The 21,653-nt window shown below is 42.8% G+C and overlaps 1 protein-coding gene across 1 annotated transcript in view; it reads right to left on the reverse strand.

Moving 5' to 3' along the window:
* The window catches only part of QRFPR (pyroglutamylated RFamide peptide receptor), a 144,449-nt gene that overhangs the window by 13,539 nt on the left and 109,257 nt on the right, over nt 1–21,653 (reverse strand). Inside the window, exon 4 of the mRNA XM_044277462.1 lies at nt 20,655–20,890. Coding sequence (XP_044133397.1) covers nt 20,655–20,890 — 236 coding nt within the window. The remainder of the gene's footprint in view (nt 1–20,654; nt 20,891–21,653) is intronic.

Genomic DNA, 21,653 nt, shown 5'->3' on the forward strand with positions numbered 1-21,653 from the left:
GAGCCTTACAGGGGGGTGATCAATGACAGGCGGGTGATCACCCATATAGATTCCCTGATCACCCCCCTGTCATTGATCACCCCCCTGTAAGGCTCCATTCAGACGTCTGCATGTGTTTTGTGGATCCGATCCATGTGTCCATGGATCCGTAAAAATCATATGGACGTCTGAATGGAGCCTTACAAGGGGGTGATCACCCATATACACTCCCTGATCACCCCCTGTCATTGGCTGCATTCAGACGTCCGCATGTGTTTTGCGGATCCGATCCATGGATCCATGGATCCGTAAAAATCATACGGACGTCTGAATGGAGCCTTACCAGGGGGGTGATCAATGACAGGGGGGTGATCAGGGAGTCTATATGGGTGATCACCCCCCTATCATTGATCACCCCCCTGTCATTGATCACCCCCCTGGTAAGGCTCCATTCAGACGTCCGTATGATTTTTACGGATCCATGGATACATGGATCGGATCCGCAAAACACATGCGGACGTCTGAATGGAGCCTTACAGGGGGGTGATCAATGATGGAGGTGATCAGGGAGTCTATATGGGTGATCACCCCCCTGTCATTGATCACCCCCCCCTGTAAGGCTCCATTTAGACATTTTTTTGGCCCAAGTTAGCGGAAATATATATATATATTTTTTGTTTGTTTTTTCTTACTAAGTCTCATATTCCACTAACTTGTGTCAAAAAATTAAATCTCACATGAACTCACCATACCCCTCACGGAATCCAAATGCGTAACATTTTTAGACATTTATATTCCAGACTTCTTCTCACGCTTTAGGGCCCCTAAAAAGCCAGGGCAGTATAAATACCCCACATGTGACCCCATTTCGGAAAGAAGACACCCCAAGGTATTCCGTGAGGGGCATATTGAGTCCATGAAAGATTGAAATTTTTGTCCTAAGTTAGCGGAAAATGAGACTTTGTGAGAAAAAAACAAAAAAAAAATCAATTTCCGCTAACTGATGCAAAAAAAAAAAAAATTCTATGAACTCGCCAGGCCCCTCATTGAATACCTTGGGGTGTCTTCTTTCCAAAGTGGGGTTACATATGGGGTATTTATACTGCCCTGGCTTTTTAGGGGCCCGAAAGTGTGAGAAGAAGTCTGGGATCCAAATGTCTAAAAATGCCCTCCTAAAAGGAATTTGGGCACCTTTGCCAATCTAGGCTGCAAAAAAGTGTCACACATCTGGTATCGCCGTACTCAGGAGAAGTTGGGGAATGTGTTTTGGGGTGTCATTTTACATATACCCATGCTGGGTGAGAAAAATATCTTGGTCAAATGCCAACTTTGTATAAAAAAATGGGAAAATTGTCTTTTGCCAAGATATTTCTCTCACCCAGCATGGGTATATAGGGTATATGTAAAATGACACCCCAAAACACATTCCCCAACTTCTCCTGAGTACGGCGATACCAGACGTGTGACACTTTTTTGCAGCCAAGGTGGGCAAAGGGGCACACATTCCAAAGTGCACCTTTCGGATTTCGCAGGCCATTTTTTACACATTTTGATTGCAAGGTACTTCTCACACATTTGGGCCCCTAAATTGCCAGGGCAGTATAACTACGCCACAAGTGACCCCATTTTGGAAAGAAGACACCCCAAGGTATTCCGTGAGGGGCACGGCGAGTTCCTAGAATTTTTTATTTTTTGTCACAAGTTAGCGGAAAATGATGATTTTTCTTTTTTTTCCTTTTTTCCTTACAAAGTCTCATATTCCACTAACTTGCGACAAAAAAAAAATAATTCTAGGAACTCACCATGCCCCTCACGGAATACCTTGGGGTGTCTTCTTTCCAAAATGGGGACACTTGTGGCGTAGTTATACTGCCCTGGCAATTTAGGGGCCCAAATGTGTGAGAAGTACTTTGCAATCAAAATGTGTAAAAAATGGCCTGCGAAATCTGAAAGGTGCATTTTGGAATATGTGCCCCTTTGCCCACCTTGGCTGCAAAAAAGTGTCACACATCTGGTATCGCCGTACTCAGGAGAAGTTGGGGAATGTGTTTTGGGGTGTCATTTTACATATACCCATGCTGGGTGAGAAAAATATCTTGGTCAAATGCCAACTTTGTATAAAGAAATTGGAAAAGTTGTCTTTTGCCAAGATATTTCTCTCACCCAGCATGGGTATATGTAAAATGACACCCCAAAACACATTCCCCAACTTCTCCTGAGTACGGCAGCCAAGGTGGGCAAAGGGGCACATATTCCAAAGTGCACCTTTCGGATTTCGCAGGCCATTTTTTACACATTTTGATTGCAAAGTACTTCTCACACATTTGGGCCCCTAAATTGCCAGGGCAGTATAACTACCCCACAAGTGACCCCATTTTGGAAAGAAGACACCCCAAGGTATTCTGTGAGGGGCATGGCGAGTTCCTAGAATTTTTATTTTTTGTCGCAAGTTAGTGGAATATGAGACTTTGTAAGAAAAATAAAAGATAAAACAAAAATCATCATTTTCCGCTAACTTGTGACAAAAAATAAAAAGTTACATGAACTCACTATGCCCATCAGCGAATACCTTAGGGTGCCTACTTTCCGAAATGGGGTCATTTGTGGGGGTTTTCTACTGTTTGGGCATTGTAGAACCTCAGGAAACATGACAGGTGCTCAGAAAGTCAGAGCTGCTTCAAAAAGCGGAAATTCACATTTTTGTACCATAGTTTGTAAACGCTATAACTTTTACCCAAACCATTTTTTTTTTGCCCAAACATTTTTTTTTATCAAAGACATGTAGAACTATAAATTTAGCGAAAAATGTATAGATGGATGTCGTTTTTTTTTTGCAAAATTTTACAGCTGAAAGTGAAAAATGTCATTTTTTTGCAAAAAAATCGTTACATTTTGATTAATAACAAAAAAAGTAAAAATGTCAGCAGCAATGAAATACCACCAAATGAAAGCTCTATTAGTGAGAAGAAAAGGAGGTAAAATTCATTTGGGTGGTAAGTTGCATGACCGAGCGATAAACGGTGAAAATAGTGTAGTGCAGAAGTGTAAAAAGTGGCCTGGTCATGAAGGGGGGTTTTAGCTAGCGGGGCTGAAGTGGTTAAGGCCAGTATACCCTTTAGTGCTGCTACACCGTCTATCTAATGTAAAGCTCAGAAAGCATTCTTTTATCCCCTGCCGGCGAGCTTCTCTCTTCAGGCTTCAAGTCATGGAGGCAATGGCCTCCTTGCTCCAAGTCAAGATAACCACACCCCCTTCTCTGACCCTTTGCTGTAGCTTACAGCCAGCAGTTTGTCTGGTTTTGCTCAACTCTATGCATAAGCGCTGTCAGTCACAGCGAAGGGGCAGGGAAGGGGGCGTGGTCACCGTGACTTGAAGCATGAAGGCCGCTGCCCCCTTGACTTCAAGCATGACTAGAGAAGCGTGCCGGCAGGGGATAAAAGAACATTTTCTGAGCTTTAGGTGCATTGGCCTTCAGAAAGAAAATTATCGTTAGAAACACGCTGCTGGCTACTGTCAGGTACTGCTAGTGGCTTGGGATGGTTTTTGGAGGTGACAGGTTCCCTTTAAGGAAGGAAGGCAGAAAATGTTGTACATGCTGGTTACAGTGCACTTCTCTCTGAAATTCTGAAGAAAATGGGTAGTTCCAGACATTGTTCAGAAGAACAGCGTACCTTGATTATAAAAGTTGATTAGAGAGGGGAAAACATATAAAGAATTGCATAAAATGATAGGCTGCTCAGCTAAAATGATCACAAATGCTTTAAAATGGCAACCAATACCTGAAAGACGTGGAAGAAAGCAAAAAAACTACCATTTGAATGGATAGAAGAATAGCCAAAATTGCAAGGACTCAATTAGCCAACAATCAGCTCAAGTAATATCAAAGAAGGTCTAAAGTTACCTGTGAACACTGTTACAATTAGAAGACGCCTATGTGAAGCCAAGCTATCTGCAAGAAGCCCCCGCAAAGTCCCATGTTGAAAAAAAGACATGTGCTGAAGAGGTTACAATTTGCCAAAGAGCACATTAACTGGCCTAAAAAGAAATGGTGCAACATTTTGTGGACTGATGAAAGTAAGATTGTTCTTTTTGGTTCTAGTGGCCGAAGACCGTTTGTCAGACAACCCCCAAACACTGAATACAAGCCACAGTACACTGATATGGGGATTTTACTCATACTACGGTGTTGGGCCTATTTATCGCATACCAGGGATCATGGATCAGTTTGAATACATCAGAATACTTGAGGAGGTCATGCTGCCTTATGCTGAAGAGTAAATGCCCTTGAAATGGGTGTTCCAACAAGACAACGACCCCAAACACACCAGTAAACATGCAACATCTTGGTTCCAGATCAACAAGATTGACGTTATGGAGTGGCCAGCCCAATCCCCGGATATTAATCCAATAGAAAACTTGTGGAGTGACATCAAAAATGCAGTTTCTGAGGCAAAACCAAGAAATAGAGAAGAACTGTGGAATGTAGTTCAATCATCCTGAGCTGGAGTACCTGTTCACACATTTGGGCCACGGAAGCCTGCGTTCTGCCAGATGAACGTGACGACGGCACAGTGGAAGGTGGAGTGGAGGACAAATGGGAGGAGAGAGGAGAAGGAGAAGAGGCAGGATGTGGAGCGCCGAAAGTGTGGATTTGTGGGTTCTGACGGTGTTTCTCCCACTGGGCTTGGTAATGGGAGGCCAGGTGCCTTCTTAAGGCAGTCATCCCTAGGTGAGTGTTGGGCTTACCGTAACTTATGTGTTGACAGCACAGGCTGCAGTTGGCAACACTATTGTCAGCAGCTGACACGTTAAAAAAGGCCCACACTGCGGAGCCATGTGCCGGTGTCCTGGGAGCACAAGATTTGACCGTGCATAGTGAATGGCTCGCTCCAGATACATTAGCAGTCTGCTTTTTGCCTCCTGTGCACTGCAAGTTCTGCCTGCTTCTCCTCATTCTCCTCCCCATCTGCTGCTCCGTCTCTCCCTCTGAACTCCCCTCCTCTTCCTCTCTTGTGGGCACCCACGTGACGTCTATCGACACATCATCATCATCACCTTCAAAACCACTGACATTAGAGATCTCGAAGTAGGCAGCTGGGACCACCCTCCTTGGGATGATCTGGGTACTGTAGTCAGACCGCTGGGTGGCGGCCGTTGCTACCTCCTCTTCCTCATCCGATGGCAAGAATGGCTGTGCATCGGTAAGGTCTGGGAATGGATGGGGAAATAATTCCTCTGACTCGAGTGGAGGGGCTATGGTGGTGGTGGTGGAGTCTTTGGGGGTGCTCACAGTGAGGAGGGTGCAGATACAGAGGATGAGGAGGGTGCAGAAGCGGAAGGCTGAGTGAGCCACTCAACCAACTCTGGTGCGTCCTTTGACGTAATCGCACGCACCTTCTCCAACTTCCCAATTAGGCTCCGGCCTGGGGCACCTGCCCGACCCCTACCACCCCTGTGGAACGGCCTGCCTCTTCCTCTGTCTGTCATTTTCAAAATGACCCAGTCCTTAGAGAAGAGCAGTTTTTGTGGAAGCATGTATATCGCAGGCCTCAATCAGTATTTGGTGGAAGCCTGTATATTGCACCCCTCAATCAGTATTTTGTGGAAGCAGGTATATAGAAACCCTTAATCAGTATTTTGTAGAAGCAGGTATATTGCAGCCCTCAATCAGTATTTTGTGGAAACATGTATATAGAACACCTGAATCAATATTTGGTGGAAGCAGATATATCGCACCCCTCAATCAGTATTTTGTGGAAGCAGGTATATCAAACCACTTAATCAGTATTTTGTGGAAGCAGGTATATCGCACCCCTCAATCTGTACTGTATGGTAGCAGGTATATTAAACCCCTTAATCAGTATTTTGTGGAAGCAGGTATATCGCACCCCTCAATCTGTATTTTGTGGAAGCAGGTATATCAAACCCCTTAATCAGTATTTTGTGAAAGCTGGTATATCGAACCCTTCTCAATCAGTATTTTGTTGAAGCAGGTATATCGCACCCCTCAATCTGTATTTTGTGGAAACAGGCATATCAAACCCCTTAATCAGTATTTTGTAGAAGCAGGTATATCGCACCCCTCAATCTGTATTGTATGGTAGCAGGTATATTAAACCCCTTAATCAGTATTTTGTGGAAGCAGGTATATAGAACCCCTTAATCAGTATTTTGTGAAAACAGGTATATAGAACACCTGAATCAATATTTGGTGGAAGCAGGTATATCGCACCCCTCAATCTGTATTTTGTGGAAGCAGGTATATCAAACCCCTTAATCAGTATTTTGTGGAAGCAGGTATATTGCATCCCTCAATCTGTATTGTATGGTAGCAGGTATATTAAACCCCTTAATCAGTATTTTGTGGAAGCAGGTATATAGAACCCCTTAATCAGTATTTTGTAGAAGCAGGTATATCGCACCCCTTAATCAGTATTTTGCGGAGACAGGTATATAGAACCCCTGAATCAATATTTAGTGGAAGCAGGTATGTGGCACCCCTCAATCAATATTTTGTGGAAGCCGGTGTATCGCAGGCCTCAATCAGTATTTTGTGGAAACAGGTATATAGAACTCCTGAATCAATATTTGGTGGAAGCAGGTATATCGCACCCCTCAATCAGTATTTTGTGGAAGCAGGTATATCAAACCCCTTAATCAGTATTTTGTGGAAGCACGTATATCGCACCCCTCAATCAGTTTTTTGGGCGGCAACAGGTATATCACACCGATTGATAAATAGTTGCTCCAATAACGCTTGTCCCTATATATACCTGTGGTATCGCAGCAGAACCGCACACAACTGCTGCACTATACAAATGCACTATAATATACTTTCTATGTTAGAAAGTATATTATTGGTATATCACACCCCTCAATCAGTTTTTGGGCGGCAACAGGTATATCACAACAGTTGCAATTAGTTATTCCAATAGCATTTGTCCCTCTATATAGCTGCGGTATCGCAGCAGAACCGCACACAACTGCTGCACTATACAAATGCACTATAATATACTTTCTATGTTAGAAAGAATATTATAAGTATATCACACTCCTCAGTTTATCACACCTATCGATAGCACACCTATGCCAGTCCTTAAAAGGACTTTTGTGGCCCTATTAGCTAGCGTTTGGTGTCCCTAACAGTCTGTCCCTGCTCCACAAAGCAACCTCTTCCTACACTGGCAAAACACAGAATGTAAAATGGCTGACAGATCGGGTTCTGTTACAGGGTGGGGGTGTGTCCATGTGCTGAAACATCTCAATTGGCTGTCCTGTCCCACCTTATGGATGTGTTATGGGTCAAAGTTCGGCGCAATGCAAAAGAATATGGCGAATCGCCATATGTTCGCATGTGAATCGCGAACGAGAAAAGTTTGCTGCAAAATGACCACCGTGTGAACCACAAGGCCATCTCTAGCTGCCACCCGCCTGATGCCACACATCTGATGCCAAGTGCTCCTTCTTACACCCACCATCGTCAGCTCATGCCACCTCAACACTATGTGAATGTGCCACTCTGTGGTCTCCTCATGCTGCTGCTACCTCAACACTATGTCAAAAGTCCATGACTGGGCCACTATTTTGCCTTTTTGGCCTGGTTCACAGCATAATTTATTTGACCCTTCTTCTGATCTGTAAGAAGGAAGGAAAAATGAGACGCATAATCGATCCTGTCTGTGTACCAGCTGTAAGGCCTGTATGATCAAAATATGATTTGGTAACCAAAAGCAACCAAAACACAGAAGACATGCAAATATTCCATTCACGTGTCATCTCTGTTTTTGATCCACTCCTGTTTTTTTGGGGGGGCTTTAGCAATACTGATGTATTATTGAGCAAATGCTGACTGAGTGAAGGTGGATGCTCCAAAGACAGGATCTGTTTTTTGGCGGGTTATTGTTCTGACGGATCAGAGGAAGGGCAAAATAATCAGTGACGTCAACACAAACTTACTGCTGACACACTCTCCACTCTGTCAGGGGGGATCTACTTGTATAAGCGTTTAATAGAACAGGTTCTGTAAACATCTATGTGGAATCAGCTGACAACAGTGTAAAAGGAGTGCGCTCTTTCACGCTACAGTAGGATGCACGGTTCTTTATACCTGGCGCTAACATCAACCTGTAAAGCTGAGTTCATACTTAAGTTATATGGTCAGTTTTGGCCCCGTAACTGCCCAAATAAGTGAAGTGTGCAGTGATTCTAAGAGCGACGCCTGTCATATGCATGTCATACTGACATATTCAATTGAAAGAAGAGGCTCCAGCACCAAGCGTGGACGTAGAAAAAATTCCCAATCTTTATTCAGCAATATTCCATATATACAGCAATCAGTGGCACAGGCTCCCGCTTAATCCCAGGCAATCAACGCGTTTCGGACACAAGTGTCCTTAGTCATGATCTAGGTGTCCTGCATGGTGATCACTGAAATAGGGTCCAGTTCCCGCTATTCCACCCCCAGGAGGAGTCCTGGGGGCGGAATAGCGGGAACTGGACCCTATTTCAGTGATCACCATGCAGGACACCTAGATCATGACTAAGGACACTTGTGTCCGAAACGCGTTGATTGCCTGGGATTAAGCGGGAGCCTGTGCCACTGATTGCTGTATATATGGAATATTGCTGAATAAAGATTGGGAATTTTTTCTACGTCCACGCTTGGTGCTGGAGCCTCTTCTTTCAATTGAATCTATTACACGGACTGACTTGGGTCCGCCCCGTGCACAGCTACATTGGACATGTGAGGTGAGCTGGCTTTTCTTCCTTTGTCTATCATACTGACATAGTATTGTTTCAATACCACAGCGGACTCTCTATGTGAGTTTTCCTGCAGCCAGGAAATAGCAGGTTTTTTTACCCGATTCGCTTCAAATAAATTCGGATTGAATCTAATCGTTTTGGTAAATTTGGCGAACCGGCCAAATCAAATTTGTAAGAAATTATCTCATCTCTAGTCCTAACAAGTAACTTTTTGATTTTGTTGGATTGTCAAAATATTGCTTACAATGTATTTTTTGTGCCTGACATCTAAGCCTTTTTTGTGTTTTTTAAGGATTTTTTTTCATAGCAACATAGAATGTGTCGGCAGATAAGAACCATTTGGCCCATCTAGTCTGCCCAATATACTGAATACTATGGATAGCCCCTGGCCCTATCATATATGAAGGATGGCCTTATGCCTATCCCATGCATGCTTAAACTCTTTCACTGTATTTGCAGCTACCACTTCTGCAGGAAGGCTATTCCATGCATCCACTACTCTCTCAGTAAAGTAATACTTCCTGATATTACTTTTAAACCTTTGCCCCTCTAATTTAAAACTATGTCCCCTTGTAGCAGTTTTTCTTCTTTTAAATATTCTCTCCTATTTTACCTTGTTGATTCCCTTCATGTATTTAAAAGTTTCTATCATATCCCCTCTGTCTCTTCTTTCTTCCAAGCTATACATGTTAAGGTCCTTTAATCTTTCCTGGTAAGTTTTATCCTGCAATCCATGTACCAGTTTAGTAGCTCTTCTCTGAACTCTCTTCAAAGTATCAATATCCTTCTGGAGATCTGTACTGCGCACAATACTCCAAATGAGGTCTCACTAGTGCTCTGTAGAGCGGCATGAGCACCTCCCTCTTTCTACTGGTAATTCCTCTCCCTATACACCCAAGCATTCTGCTAGCATTTCCTGCTGCTCTATGACATTGTCTGCCTACCTTTAAGTCTTCTGAAATAATTATCCCTAAATCACTTTCCTCAGATACTGAGGTTAGGACTGTATCACTTATTTTATATTCTGCTCTTGGGTTTTTACGCCCCACGTGCATTATCTTGCACTTTTTTTTGTTTTATTTTGTTAAATATATGAAAAAATGTTTTGTTTGCAACCTATTGGATTTTAGTTTTTAAATATGCAAACTGACACCAAAATAGATTATTAAAATTGGTTGTCTATTTTGTGTTGGTTGTTTTGATATATAATATGTTTAGTTTTGTGTAAACTGTGACTATGGCAACGGTTTTGCTAATGGCCCAGTGGGTTGTGTGGATTACCACATAGTCATTAACAATGAATGCTGTATGCCAATCTGTTTCTAATGAGCTAATGGAATACTGCCGTGATTTGCATGGCTGCATGGTTCTTGGCCGCCTGGATGCCCCGTTACACCCCAGAGTTCCTTTTACTTGTGGGTGTAAATTAGCACAGTCAGCATGAGATGTTTGTACTCTGTGAATGGCGAGAGGAAAATAATCAGTAATAATTGCTCCTTAGTAAAGAAAGATATTCTCTCCATTTACAGAATTTGGGTGCTTAAAATGGTGCTTTTAGTCTTCTGACAATGCCAGGAAATTAATGGCTGGTATTTGATGTTTATTGTTGGTTAAAATGCTCCAACTTATAAAGGGGGTGATTTAAATATTAGAAGCATTTATTTAAGAGTACACAGAAAAAAAAATTAGATTTTGAATGCTTCAGAGCATTTTAGTCATTGTTCAGATTTGCTTAGCTAAAATTTCTGAATTTTGATTTATATGTGGAGAGAGCCCCCGTCGACCTGGGATATGTCTGATGCTTCATGGTAATACAAGGGAGAGATATTCACAAGATATCATCTTACCCGATCAATCCTCAGTGGAGCTGAAGATGCTGTTATATGCATGGAACTTTTTCAGCTTAATGGCCTTTCCTAGCCCTTCCTAAAAAGATCTCCAGAGTGCATTAGACATGTACAATGACCTCAGTCCTTAGTGGGCACTATTGCGCTCTGTATTTTTACAGTATCTCACATTAAAAGGTAATAATTAAGGTTAATAGTTAAAGTTAATTATTAAAGGGAAAAAACAACTAAATAACTGAAAAATAAACTTGCCACACAAATCTAAAAAATATGCTTAAAGGAAACCTGTCATCAACTTTATGCTGACCTCACTGGGGGCAGCATAAAATAGTGACAGACGCGCTGATTTCAGCGGTGTGTCACTAATGAGCTAAAAGTAAGTGGTTGCCGAGAACCAGCACAGGCCTGGAAAAGAGTCAAATCTACTTGAGAAGAGTCATGGTTATTTATAATCTCCTGCTCTCCCCGCCCATCTGCTGATGATTGGCAGTTCTCTCCTAGAGAAAAAAGGGAGAAATCTAGGTAGAAGACTGTCAGTCATCAGCAGGTGGGTGTCACCGCCAGTTCTGTGAGAAGGTCTGACAGACATTCTTCTCTACCTCTTTTATGACGTTCTTTGTTTTGGTTTCACTTTGTCATCTCGTTTCCTTCTGCCAGGTGTCACTTATTTAGACTAATCATCTTCCTTTATATTCCCTCCCATACTGCCTCACTTTGCGGTTTATACTACTCCATCCATATTAAGTGCAGGGAGCCGGTGGTCGTGTCCCCTCACTATTATAGGGTTTTCAGATGTCACACAGTCTTAGGTACGTGGGCATGCAATCTTCTACCACTGAGACCCTTGCATGTGTATAGCAGTCAGGGAGAGCTCTTAGGGTTTTAAAGGGCTCACCTATATGCTCCTTAGTTTGGGATCAAGCCAGTCGGTCGTCTATTTATAAGTTCCAGCTATCTGCAACTTCAGCCGTGACATTATAAACCGCCAAAACCGTCTTAAGCATGGATCCGGTTTCAGCCTTGAATGACCGCATGCAAGGTCTTTCGCTGGAGGTAGCAGATCTCTGTAAAACTGTGTCTCAGTTTCAGGTGACTGCTGGTTCTGCTGGCGTTCATGGAGTTTGTTCTGAGCCTAAGATCTCGCTTCCGGATACGTTCTCCGGGGGTAGTGAGAATTTTGTTTGCTTTAGAGAGGCTTGCAAACTCCATTTTCGCCTACCTTCTCATTCCTCTGGTGATGAGGAGCAGAGGGTGGGGATCATCATCCCGCTGCTCAGGGATAATGCTCAGTCTTGGGCCTTTTCGCTGAAGGTGGGGGCACGGCCCCTCCGATCGGTGGATGAATTTTTGTAGCCCTGGGACAGATATATGATGACTCGGATCGTATTGCTCTGGCTGAATCTAAACGGTGTCTTTTATGCCAGAGTAAACAGTCCGCAGAGATATATTGTTCTGAATTTCGGAGATGGGCAGCTGATACTGGTTGGAATGATGCTGCACTCCGAAGTCAATTTTGCCATGGTCTTTCGGAAAGATTGAAAGGTGCATTTGCTTTTCATGAGAGACCAGCGTCGTTAGAGTCTGCCATGTCTCTAGCTGTTCGTATTGACAGGCATCTTAGACAGAGAAAGGAGACTACTCTTTCCTGTCATATTCAGCCCAAGGACAGTGGGGCTGTCTCATTCAGTACGCAGGGGTCTCAGTCTGTCTCAATCCCTTCTGAGGAGGAGGCCATGCAGCTGGGTTTGCTTGCCTCTGATAGTAGAGGATTCAGCTCTCAGAGGAGGGTTTGATTCTGTTGTGGGGGTATAAATCATTTGGCTAATGTTTGCCCATCTAGGAGATTCATGGAGTTTTCAGAGGGTAATCAAAAAAAAGAAACCCTCTAAAAACTTTCCATTTGCTACTATTGGCAAGGTTGATGTGGAAATTTAAGGTTTGCCATTTGCTTGTAGTTCTCATTTTCTCCTACCTGCCAGGGTGGCCCTAGACAGCAAGAACATTGTTTGTGAGATTTTTGTAGATAGTGGAGCAGCTGTCAATCTCATTGATAATCAATTTGCAACAACGCATGGTTTCCAGGTGTGCACTTTGGAAAAGGATATACCTGTATTTGCTATCGATTCCGCTCCACTTTCTCAAAGATCGTTAAAGGGCATAGTTCACAATATCCGTTTGACTGTGGGTGACGCTCATGTTGAGGATATGTCATGTTTCGTCTTAAGCGGATTACCTACTCCTCTTGTGTTGGGGCTACCCTGGCTCACTAAACATAACCCCACCATTTATTGGCAAGCAAGGCAAATAAATGGTTGGAGTGAGTTTTGCAGAGAGTTTTGCAAAGAGAATTGGCTCACGGCGTCTATTTCAGAGGTTTCTACCAAGACTGTGCCATCTTTTCTCTCTGAATTTTCGGATGTGTTTTCTGAGAGTGGTGTCCAGGAGTTGCACCCTCACCGGGATTACGACTGCCCATACTCTCATCCCAGGCACCAAGCTGCCAAAATCACGATTATACAATCTCTCCCAACCTGAAAGAGTCGCTATGCCTGAGAAAGGGACACATCCTCCGACCCTCGAAGTCACCTGTTGCCGCAGTTTTTTTTTGTTAAGAAAAAAGATGCTTCTTTAAGACCTTGTCTGGATTTTAAGGGAGCTTAACCGTATCACGATTCGCGACCCATATCCGCTTCCTCTGATCCCGGACCTGTTTAACCAGATTGTTGGGGCTAATGTTAGGGCTAAAAAAAAATCTAAGTTAGATTTAAGAGGGGCATACAACCTAGTCAGGGTCAGGGAAGGGGGCGAATGGAAGACGGCCTTCAATACCCCTGAGGGTCACTTCGAGAATTTGGTTATGCCCTTTGGTTTGATGAATGCTCCGGCCGTCTTCCAACATTTTGTGAACAGCATTTTTAGCATATAATGGGAAAATTTGTACTGGTGTATCTAGATGACATTTTGATTTTTTTCTCCTAATTTCAAGACTCATCGGGACCACCTATGTCAGGTCTTGCTAATTCTGCGGTAGAATAAATTGTACGCTAAACTGGAAAAATGTGTGTTTGCGGTTCCGAAGATTCAATTTCTTGGTTTTCTTCTCTCCGCTTCTGGTTTTCGAATGGACCCTGAGAAGGTCTCCGCTGTGCTTGATTGGGAGCTTCCTGAGAATCAGAAGGCGCTGATGCGGTTTTGGGGTTTTGCTAATTATTACAGAAAGTTCATTTTGAATTATTCCTCTGTTGTTAAGCCACTCACTGATATGACTAAAAAGGGGGTGGATTTTTCCTCGTGGTCGGTACATGCGCTTAAAGCCTTTTCTAGTATTAAAGAGTGTTTTGCTTCCGCTCCCATTTTGATACAACCTGATATCTCTACCTTTTATTGTTGAGGTGGATGCTTCTAAGGTGGGTGTGGGTGCGGTCTTATCTCAGGGTCCCTCTCCTGCCAAATGGCGGCCGTGTGCCTTTTTCTCAAGGAAACTATCCTCTGCAGAGAGAAATTACGATGTGGGAGATAGGGAGTTGTTGGCCATCAAATTAGCTTTTTTGAGGAATGGCACCATTGGTTAGAGGAAGCCAGACACCCTATTACCGTGCTTACCGACCATAAGAATCTGGCCTACTTGGAATCGGCCAAGCATCTGAACCCGAGACAGGCCAGATGGTCTTAGTTTTTTTCTAGGTTTAATTTTGTTGTTACGTTCCACCCTGGGGTTAAAAATGTGAAGGCGGATGCCCTGTCACGTTGTTTTCCGGGAGGGGGGAACTTTGAAGACCCATTTTAGCTGATGGGGTGGTCGTCTCTGCTCTTTATCCTGATTTGGAGGCAGAGGTTCAGGCAGCCCAGGCAGAGGCTCCTGATCTTTGTCCTTCTGGGAGGTTGTTTGTGCCTCTCGCTTTACGACACAAGGTTTTTAAGGAGCACCACGATACTGTCCTTGCTGGGCACCCAGGGAGTAGAGCCACAGTGGATCTCATTGCTCGGAGATTCTGGTGGCCGGCTCTTCGTAAGACGGATGAGGATTTTGTGGCAGCCTGCGAGACCTGCGCTCGTGCCAAGGTCCCTCATTCACAGCCATCGGGTTCTCTCCTCCCGTTACCCATTCCTTCCCATCCTTGGACGCATGTGTCCATGGACTTCATTACGGACCTGCCTCGTTCCTCTAGAAAGGTTTTGATTCTGGTTTTAGCTAAATGGCGCATTTCATTCCCTGTCCTGGGTTACCCAATGCTAAGACGCCGGCACAAGCGTTTGTTGATCACATTGTTAAATTGCATGGCATTCCTTCAGACATAGTTTCTGATAGGGGCACGCAATTTGTTTTCAGATTCTGGAAGGCCTTCTGTTCTCGCTTGGGGGTTCGGTTGTCGTTCTCTTCTGCTTTTCACCCGCAGTAGAATGGTCAAACCGAACGCGTCAATCAGAATCTGGAGACATATCTGCGCTGTTATGTGGCGGAGAATCAGGAGGATTGGTATTCTATTTTGTCCCTTGCTGAGTTTGCTTTAAATAACCGTTGCCAGGAGTCCTCTGATAAGTCACCATTTTTTGGTGCATATGGGTTTCATCCGCAGTTTGGGACATTCTCTGGAGAGGGGTCTTCTGGTTTACATGATGAGGAGAGATTTTCCTCGTCTTTGTTATTTATTTGGCAAAAGATTTAGGGTAATCTGAGATATAAGCGTGTGGCGGATAAGAGACGTGTGCCTGGTCCGGACCTGAATGTGGGTGATTTGTATTTATCTACAAAGAATATCAAACTGAAGGTTCCCTCCTGGAAGTTGGGTCCTAAGTTTATTGGGCCTTACAAGATCCCGTTGCCTTCCGTCTTGATCTTCCTCAAACTTAGAAGATTCATAATGTTTTTCACAAGTCCCTATTAAAACCTTATGTCCAACCCACTGTACCCTCCTCTTTGCCTCCTCCTCCGATTTTTGTTGATGGTAATCTTGAATTTCAGGTCTCTAAGATTGTGGATTCTCACATTATCCGCGGTTCTCTTCAGTACCTCGTTCATTGGGAGGGTTATGGTCCTGAGAAGAGGATGTGGGTCCCAGTGGCGGATATTAAGGCCACTTATCTCATCAGGGCTTTCTATAGGTCTCACCCTGAGAAGGTGGGCTCTGAGTGTCCGGAGTCCACCCGTAGAGTGAGGGGTACTGTCACCGCCAGTTCTGTGAGAAGGTCTGACAGACGTTCTTCTCTACCTCTTGTATGACGTTCTTTGTTTTGGTTTCACTTTGTCATCTCGTTTCCTTCTTTTTTTTTTTTTTTTAAACCAAATTTTATTTATTTAGTTTGTCTTCCATCTGATGCAAGTACAAGTTACATACATCCAATGTTCACCATAACATAAATACATAGACAGATGTTACAAAAGTACGTCAGGGCTTATCACATCATTGAGACAAACCAACATTTTCAAGTTTTCATGTTAATTTGAACAGAAACCTTAACACTCCCTCCCACCTCCCTCCCCACCCCCCCCCCCAGCCTAAAAAAGACTGAACATTACCTCACGCCAGTGCTTCCTCTATCCCCTAGACCATCCTGATCATCCTTGTATCATTAAGACTATTCAAGATCTTACTGCTCCAATTTACCTAATGTACCCTTCATTTGTTCTAATAGGTACCAGGAGGTATGTTTCAAAGGATCCATAAGTGTTTTGATCTCTACCGGTTCCAATACACAGCTAATAAAACCTTTCCACCTGCCCATTAGTTTTCTTAGTGCTTTTTCTGTGCACTGCTCTGCCGCAAAGATCTCCCTGTTAAGGCACCATTTTATTTCACTGATTATTTCCTCGATTGAGGGGGTTGTCTGGAGTAACCAGTTCCTAAGTATACATCTTTTTGCCGCCATGATACATACAGTATATGGGTAATTTGTGCTAACTTCGTACCTTTGGGATAAAAATTGAATAATATTAACTCTGGAGTTAATGAAATCGTGATATGCATCACGTCTTTCAACCATTTTATAAAGGCCATCCAAAACTGCACTTCTTTCGGGCAATTCCACATTTGCTTGAATAGCTGATCTTGTATTATAAAACCCATATATGGCCCTGTGCGCTATTTTAAATTGAGTTTCTCTCCAAATTTCATTGGGGGTCATATTTCTCAGACATAGCCATCCCTTCAAGATATTTACATTTATTCCTTGTTTATCAAGTTCCTTATCCCATGCCCTGAATGGTTGGAAAGGGAGAATTCTCCTGTTTAGCCTCTTGCAATCTACCTTGTAGCTCTGCTAATGATAACGAAGAAGTGGATGAGCCCCTCAAAAGATCAAATCTATTTGTGGGGAATTCTCTTCTGAGGTCAGTTATTCTACCTTTTAAAAAACTATATACCTGAAGATATGCTAAGTAATGACCAGTGCCCAAATCATACTTAGTGCACAGTTCATCAAAACTGAGATAACTATGTTCTGTACAGTGCCACATATCAGATACATAGCGTATTCCTTTGTTTCTCCAGTCTTGGAACTGTTTATTAAGTCTTCCCTCCAAAAATTCAGGGTGCCCCCAAATAGACATATGCTTTGATAACATAAATGGCAGCCCGTATTCCTTCCGCACTGCTTTCCACGTAGCTACTGTGTCTTTTACAATTAGGCTCTTTCTCAGAGTCTGAGGCAAATTGGCGAATTTAGTGTGGAGCAACGCAGACAATGACCAAGGGGAAACTAAATACGATTCTAATTTGTAATTAGAATAGCTGCTTCTTCCTGTCAACCAATCCATGGCATGTCTGAAATTGCTTGCGAGGTTATATCTCCTGATATCAGGGAAATTCACTCCTCCCTTTTCTTTATACTCTTCAACTGGATCAACACAGCCTTGTGTTAGCAAGGGTGTACCTCCTTAATATATATATCAACAAAAAGAGAACCGGTACTAAATATTACCCAATAAAATTTAATTTTATTATGACATAAAAACATACAAACATAAATGTAGAGACCGTACAGCGTGCCTCAAGGGGCAGTCCACAATAATTCCACTATCAGCAGATATTCAATCACTTAATTCCCTCAATCGCAGTGAGGGTGTTGTGAATAAGGGGTCTAGATCAGCATATAATTATCAAAGCTGTATCTAGCCATGAAAACACAACTACCTCATCTGTAAAGCGAATCTAGCATGAATAAATATCGGGTGTAGGTGGCATCCATATATTCTGATCCATACCATCCGAACAATTCAGTACATCATAAAGCTGCCATAATGAATGTATCGGACCGATCTGAGTTTCTTTCTTACCCGATATCCAGTGGCGTGTGTGTGGGCTGTCTCTATCTGGCGTACTCCTCGACGTACGTTTCGCTAATGCTTCATCAGGAGGATTTCCCTTTTCTTTATGTAGTTGTAATTTCTTTAATGAAATTCTCGGATGCTTTCCTTTCCATAAAAAATAACGGAACGCTGATTCCAAAGATTGGATATCTGTGTGTCTAATCAGTAGCGGGATTTTTTCGCATGGGGTACAATAAGCGTGCGAAACTGATCATTTTTATTAAATGGGACCTACCTAACAGGGGAAGATGCAACCACTTGTCAATGTCTCCCTGGATTTTCTGGATTAAAGGAGGGTAGTTCATAGAGTATATTGATTCCGGGGTTTTCCCTATATTAATGCCTAAATATCGGATGGAGTTTTTAATCTCGTTTCCTTCTGCCAGGTGTCACTTATTTAGACTAATCGTCTTCCTTTATATTCCCTCCCATACTACCTCACTTTGCGGTTTATACTACTTCCTGGATGAAGCGCTCACTGCTGGAGGCTGCTGCTGCTGTTTGCTCAGATAAGTCTTTTCCTTTATTGTGTTTCCTTGCTGGCTTGATTCTAGGTGACCCTGACTCCGTCCGTATTAATTAAAACGTTTTGCACTCGCGTGAGAAAAATCACGCATGTTTGGTACCCAAATCAGTGTTCTGTAGATTGTATTATTTTCCCTTATAACATGGTTATAAGGGAAACTAATAGCATTCTGAATACAGAATGCATAGTACAATAGCGCTGGAGGGGTTAAAAAAAAATACAAAATAATTTAACTCACCTTAGTCCACTTGATCGCGCAGCCGGCATCTCCTTCTGTCTTCGTCTTAGCTGTGTGGAGGAACAGGACCTGTGGTGACGTCACTCCGGTCAACACATGATCCATCACATGATCTTTTACCATGGTGATGGATCATGTGATGACCGGAGTGACGTCACCACAGGTCCTGTTCCTCCACACAGCTAAGACGAAGACAGAAGGAGATGCCGGCTGCGCGATCAAGTGAATTAAGGTGAGTTAAATTATATATTTTTTTTTTTTACCCCTCCAGCGCTATTGTACTATGCAGGGAAAATAATGATGATCGGGTCTCCATCCCGATCGTCTCCTAGCAACCGTGCGTGAAAATTGCACCACATCCGCACTTGCTTGAGGATGCTTGCCCCATTCATTTCTATAGGGCCTGCGTTACGTGATGCGTGAAAATCACCGCTCGTGTGCACAGCCCCATAGAAATGAATGGGTTGGGATTCAGTGCGGGTCCAATGCGTTCAACTCACGCATCACATCCGCGTGGAATACTCGCCCGTGTGAAAGGGGCCTTAGGGTTTTATAGGGCTCACCTATATGCTCCTTAGTTTGGGATCAAGCCAGTCGTCGTTTATTTATAAGTTCCAGCTATCTGCAACTTCACCTGTGACAGTGGGCAGGGATAGCAGGAATTTATGAATAACCATCACTCAGGTGGCCGTGATTCTTTTCCAGGGCCAGTCTGCAATGATTATCACAATCAAGCCAGCCCTGGAAAAAGAATCACGAAAAGTTCTCGTCAACCACTTACTTTTAAATGACAGGCCGCTGAAAAACTCACCTGTCTCTACTTTATTCTGCCATTAGTATGGGCAGCATAAAGTTGATGAAAGGTTCCCTTTAACATAAAAACATGATTTGAACAGTAGGTCATTTTCTGATGACACATTCCCTTTAAAAAGTCCATCAAAGATATCACCGAAATTCATGGTTCTTACTTATGTTATTTGCCAGTGATATGACGCAAAACATCATTATTAGAATCAAACTATTGCGCACAATAATATCTAGAGCTGCCACCAGGGGAAGCTGAATGTAAGGGTGGGGAGCATACTGTTATTAGGAATTTAATAGGATTTTAAGTACACCCAGCGTATGTTCCCAAGCACGTATTATGTTTAATTTGAATCTTCAAGCCCACTAAAACAATATTATTATGCATAAAAACATATATTGAACTGTTCTATTTGTACAATTTTATTACTCCCATAGAGAAAAGTGCAATCCAGCTTACAACAGCAGTATTTGTGTGTGGAGGTGTAGGACATTACATTAGAAAGTGAAGGAAAATTCATCATTCAAAAACATAGGGCCAGATTTATCATGACTCTGACAGCTCACTCCACTTTCACATATGGCTAAAGTCAGTTTTAGCCAAGTCAGATTTATGATCGGCCCTTTAAGACTGTAATAAATGTGGTTTGACGGTAGCAGTTTATCCGTCAGTAAGCAGCTTTACAAAAGTCGCACATCTTTACGAAAAAGTTGCAAGTTTTTACGAAAAAGTTGCATGTTCTATTAAAAAGTCTCATAAGATAAGCATGGTCCTCACTGGAGTGAAATTACGCATTTTTTTTGCGACTTTTTTGCGACTTTTTAAATAGTCCCAATAGTAAATCTGTCTAGAGATTCATTTACATAAGAAAACACGCCCACTTTCAGAAAACTGGCGAGCATAGTGCAGAGCAGAAAAAAGTTGCAAATTTGTGCGCAGTTTTAGAGTTTGCACATTTTTTTCCCGAATTTTTCACTCCATTATTCTGACTTGAGCTAATGATAAATCTGGCCCATAGCCTTTATAGCCTTAAGTCAGGGTAATATATCCATCATGGACACAGGAACATACCACTGCTTAAGAAATTCGGGCTTGTATGACCCTTAGTCATAATTATGGCTATGGCTAAGGAACCAACAGGCGTAAAATATATTTCAATATCAGTTACAAAAAGCAACTCATTAACTGACCTGGATATTTTAGACATTTCATTGCCATGGATAGTTTGCAGAACTGAAGCATCTCCAACTTGTTTCTTAATCCAGAGTTCATAACCAATTTTACTGTAGAGCAGAAGCATCAATGTTAGTGGAAGGAGGAACAGGATCACTAGAATAAAGGTTGTGTAGACTTTCTGGTGGACGTGGCTGGTCCATTTCTCCAGGCAGCATACATACTGTTTCTCATACAAAAAGTCATATTTAATCTGAAACATAACAACGTAAGCTATGTTAGAGTACTCGTTAACCTAAAAAATGATTTGATTAATTTAGGCTTTTAATTCAACACTGGAATAACAAATCTATCTCCCTCCCTTAATATCTGTTAAAGCATACATCCAATTATCAATGCTGAAACTGTTAGGGTCCATTCACATGTCAATTGAATGGGTCCGGGTCCGTTCCACAACGTTGTAGAATGGATCCGGACCCATTCATTCTCTATGGGGCTTTAAGAGATGCGGACAGCACACAGTGTGCTGTCTGCATCCGCATTTCCGGAGTGCGGCCCCGGTCTTCTGGTCCGGGGCTCCCGAAAAAAATAGAACATGTTCTATTCTTGTCCGCAATTGCAGACAAGAATAGGCAGTTCTATAGGGTGCTGGCCAGGTGTATTGCGGATCCGCAATTTGCAGATACACTACGAACGTGTGAATGGACCCTTAGTTTTCTATGTTGCACATTATTATGGTTCTCTTACTTCCTGACTCCACCAGCTTAGACACTAGTGCTGCACACTCATGAATTTAAAGGGAATCTATCAGCATTTTGGACCACGCTAAACTGCTGACAGCACTAGGCAGGGGCTAGGGAGAGCAGTATAAGCATAGCCATTGTGGTGCTTTTATTATCTGCAGTAGTGTGAGTATGAACTTTTATTCTGCCAAATTCTGCTTCACTGTACAGTGCTCTCTACATTGAGCTGTTTCACGGTCACTCTTTTCTGCTCTAAATAACAGATGTAGCAAA

Source organism: Bufo gargarizans, chromosome 1 (assembly GCF_014858855.1).
Source record: "Bufo gargarizans isolate SCDJY-AF-19 chromosome 1, ASM1485885v1, whole genome shotgun sequence".
Lineage (NCBI taxonomy): Eukaryota > Metazoa > Chordata > Amphibia > Anura > Bufonidae > Bufo > Bufo gargarizans.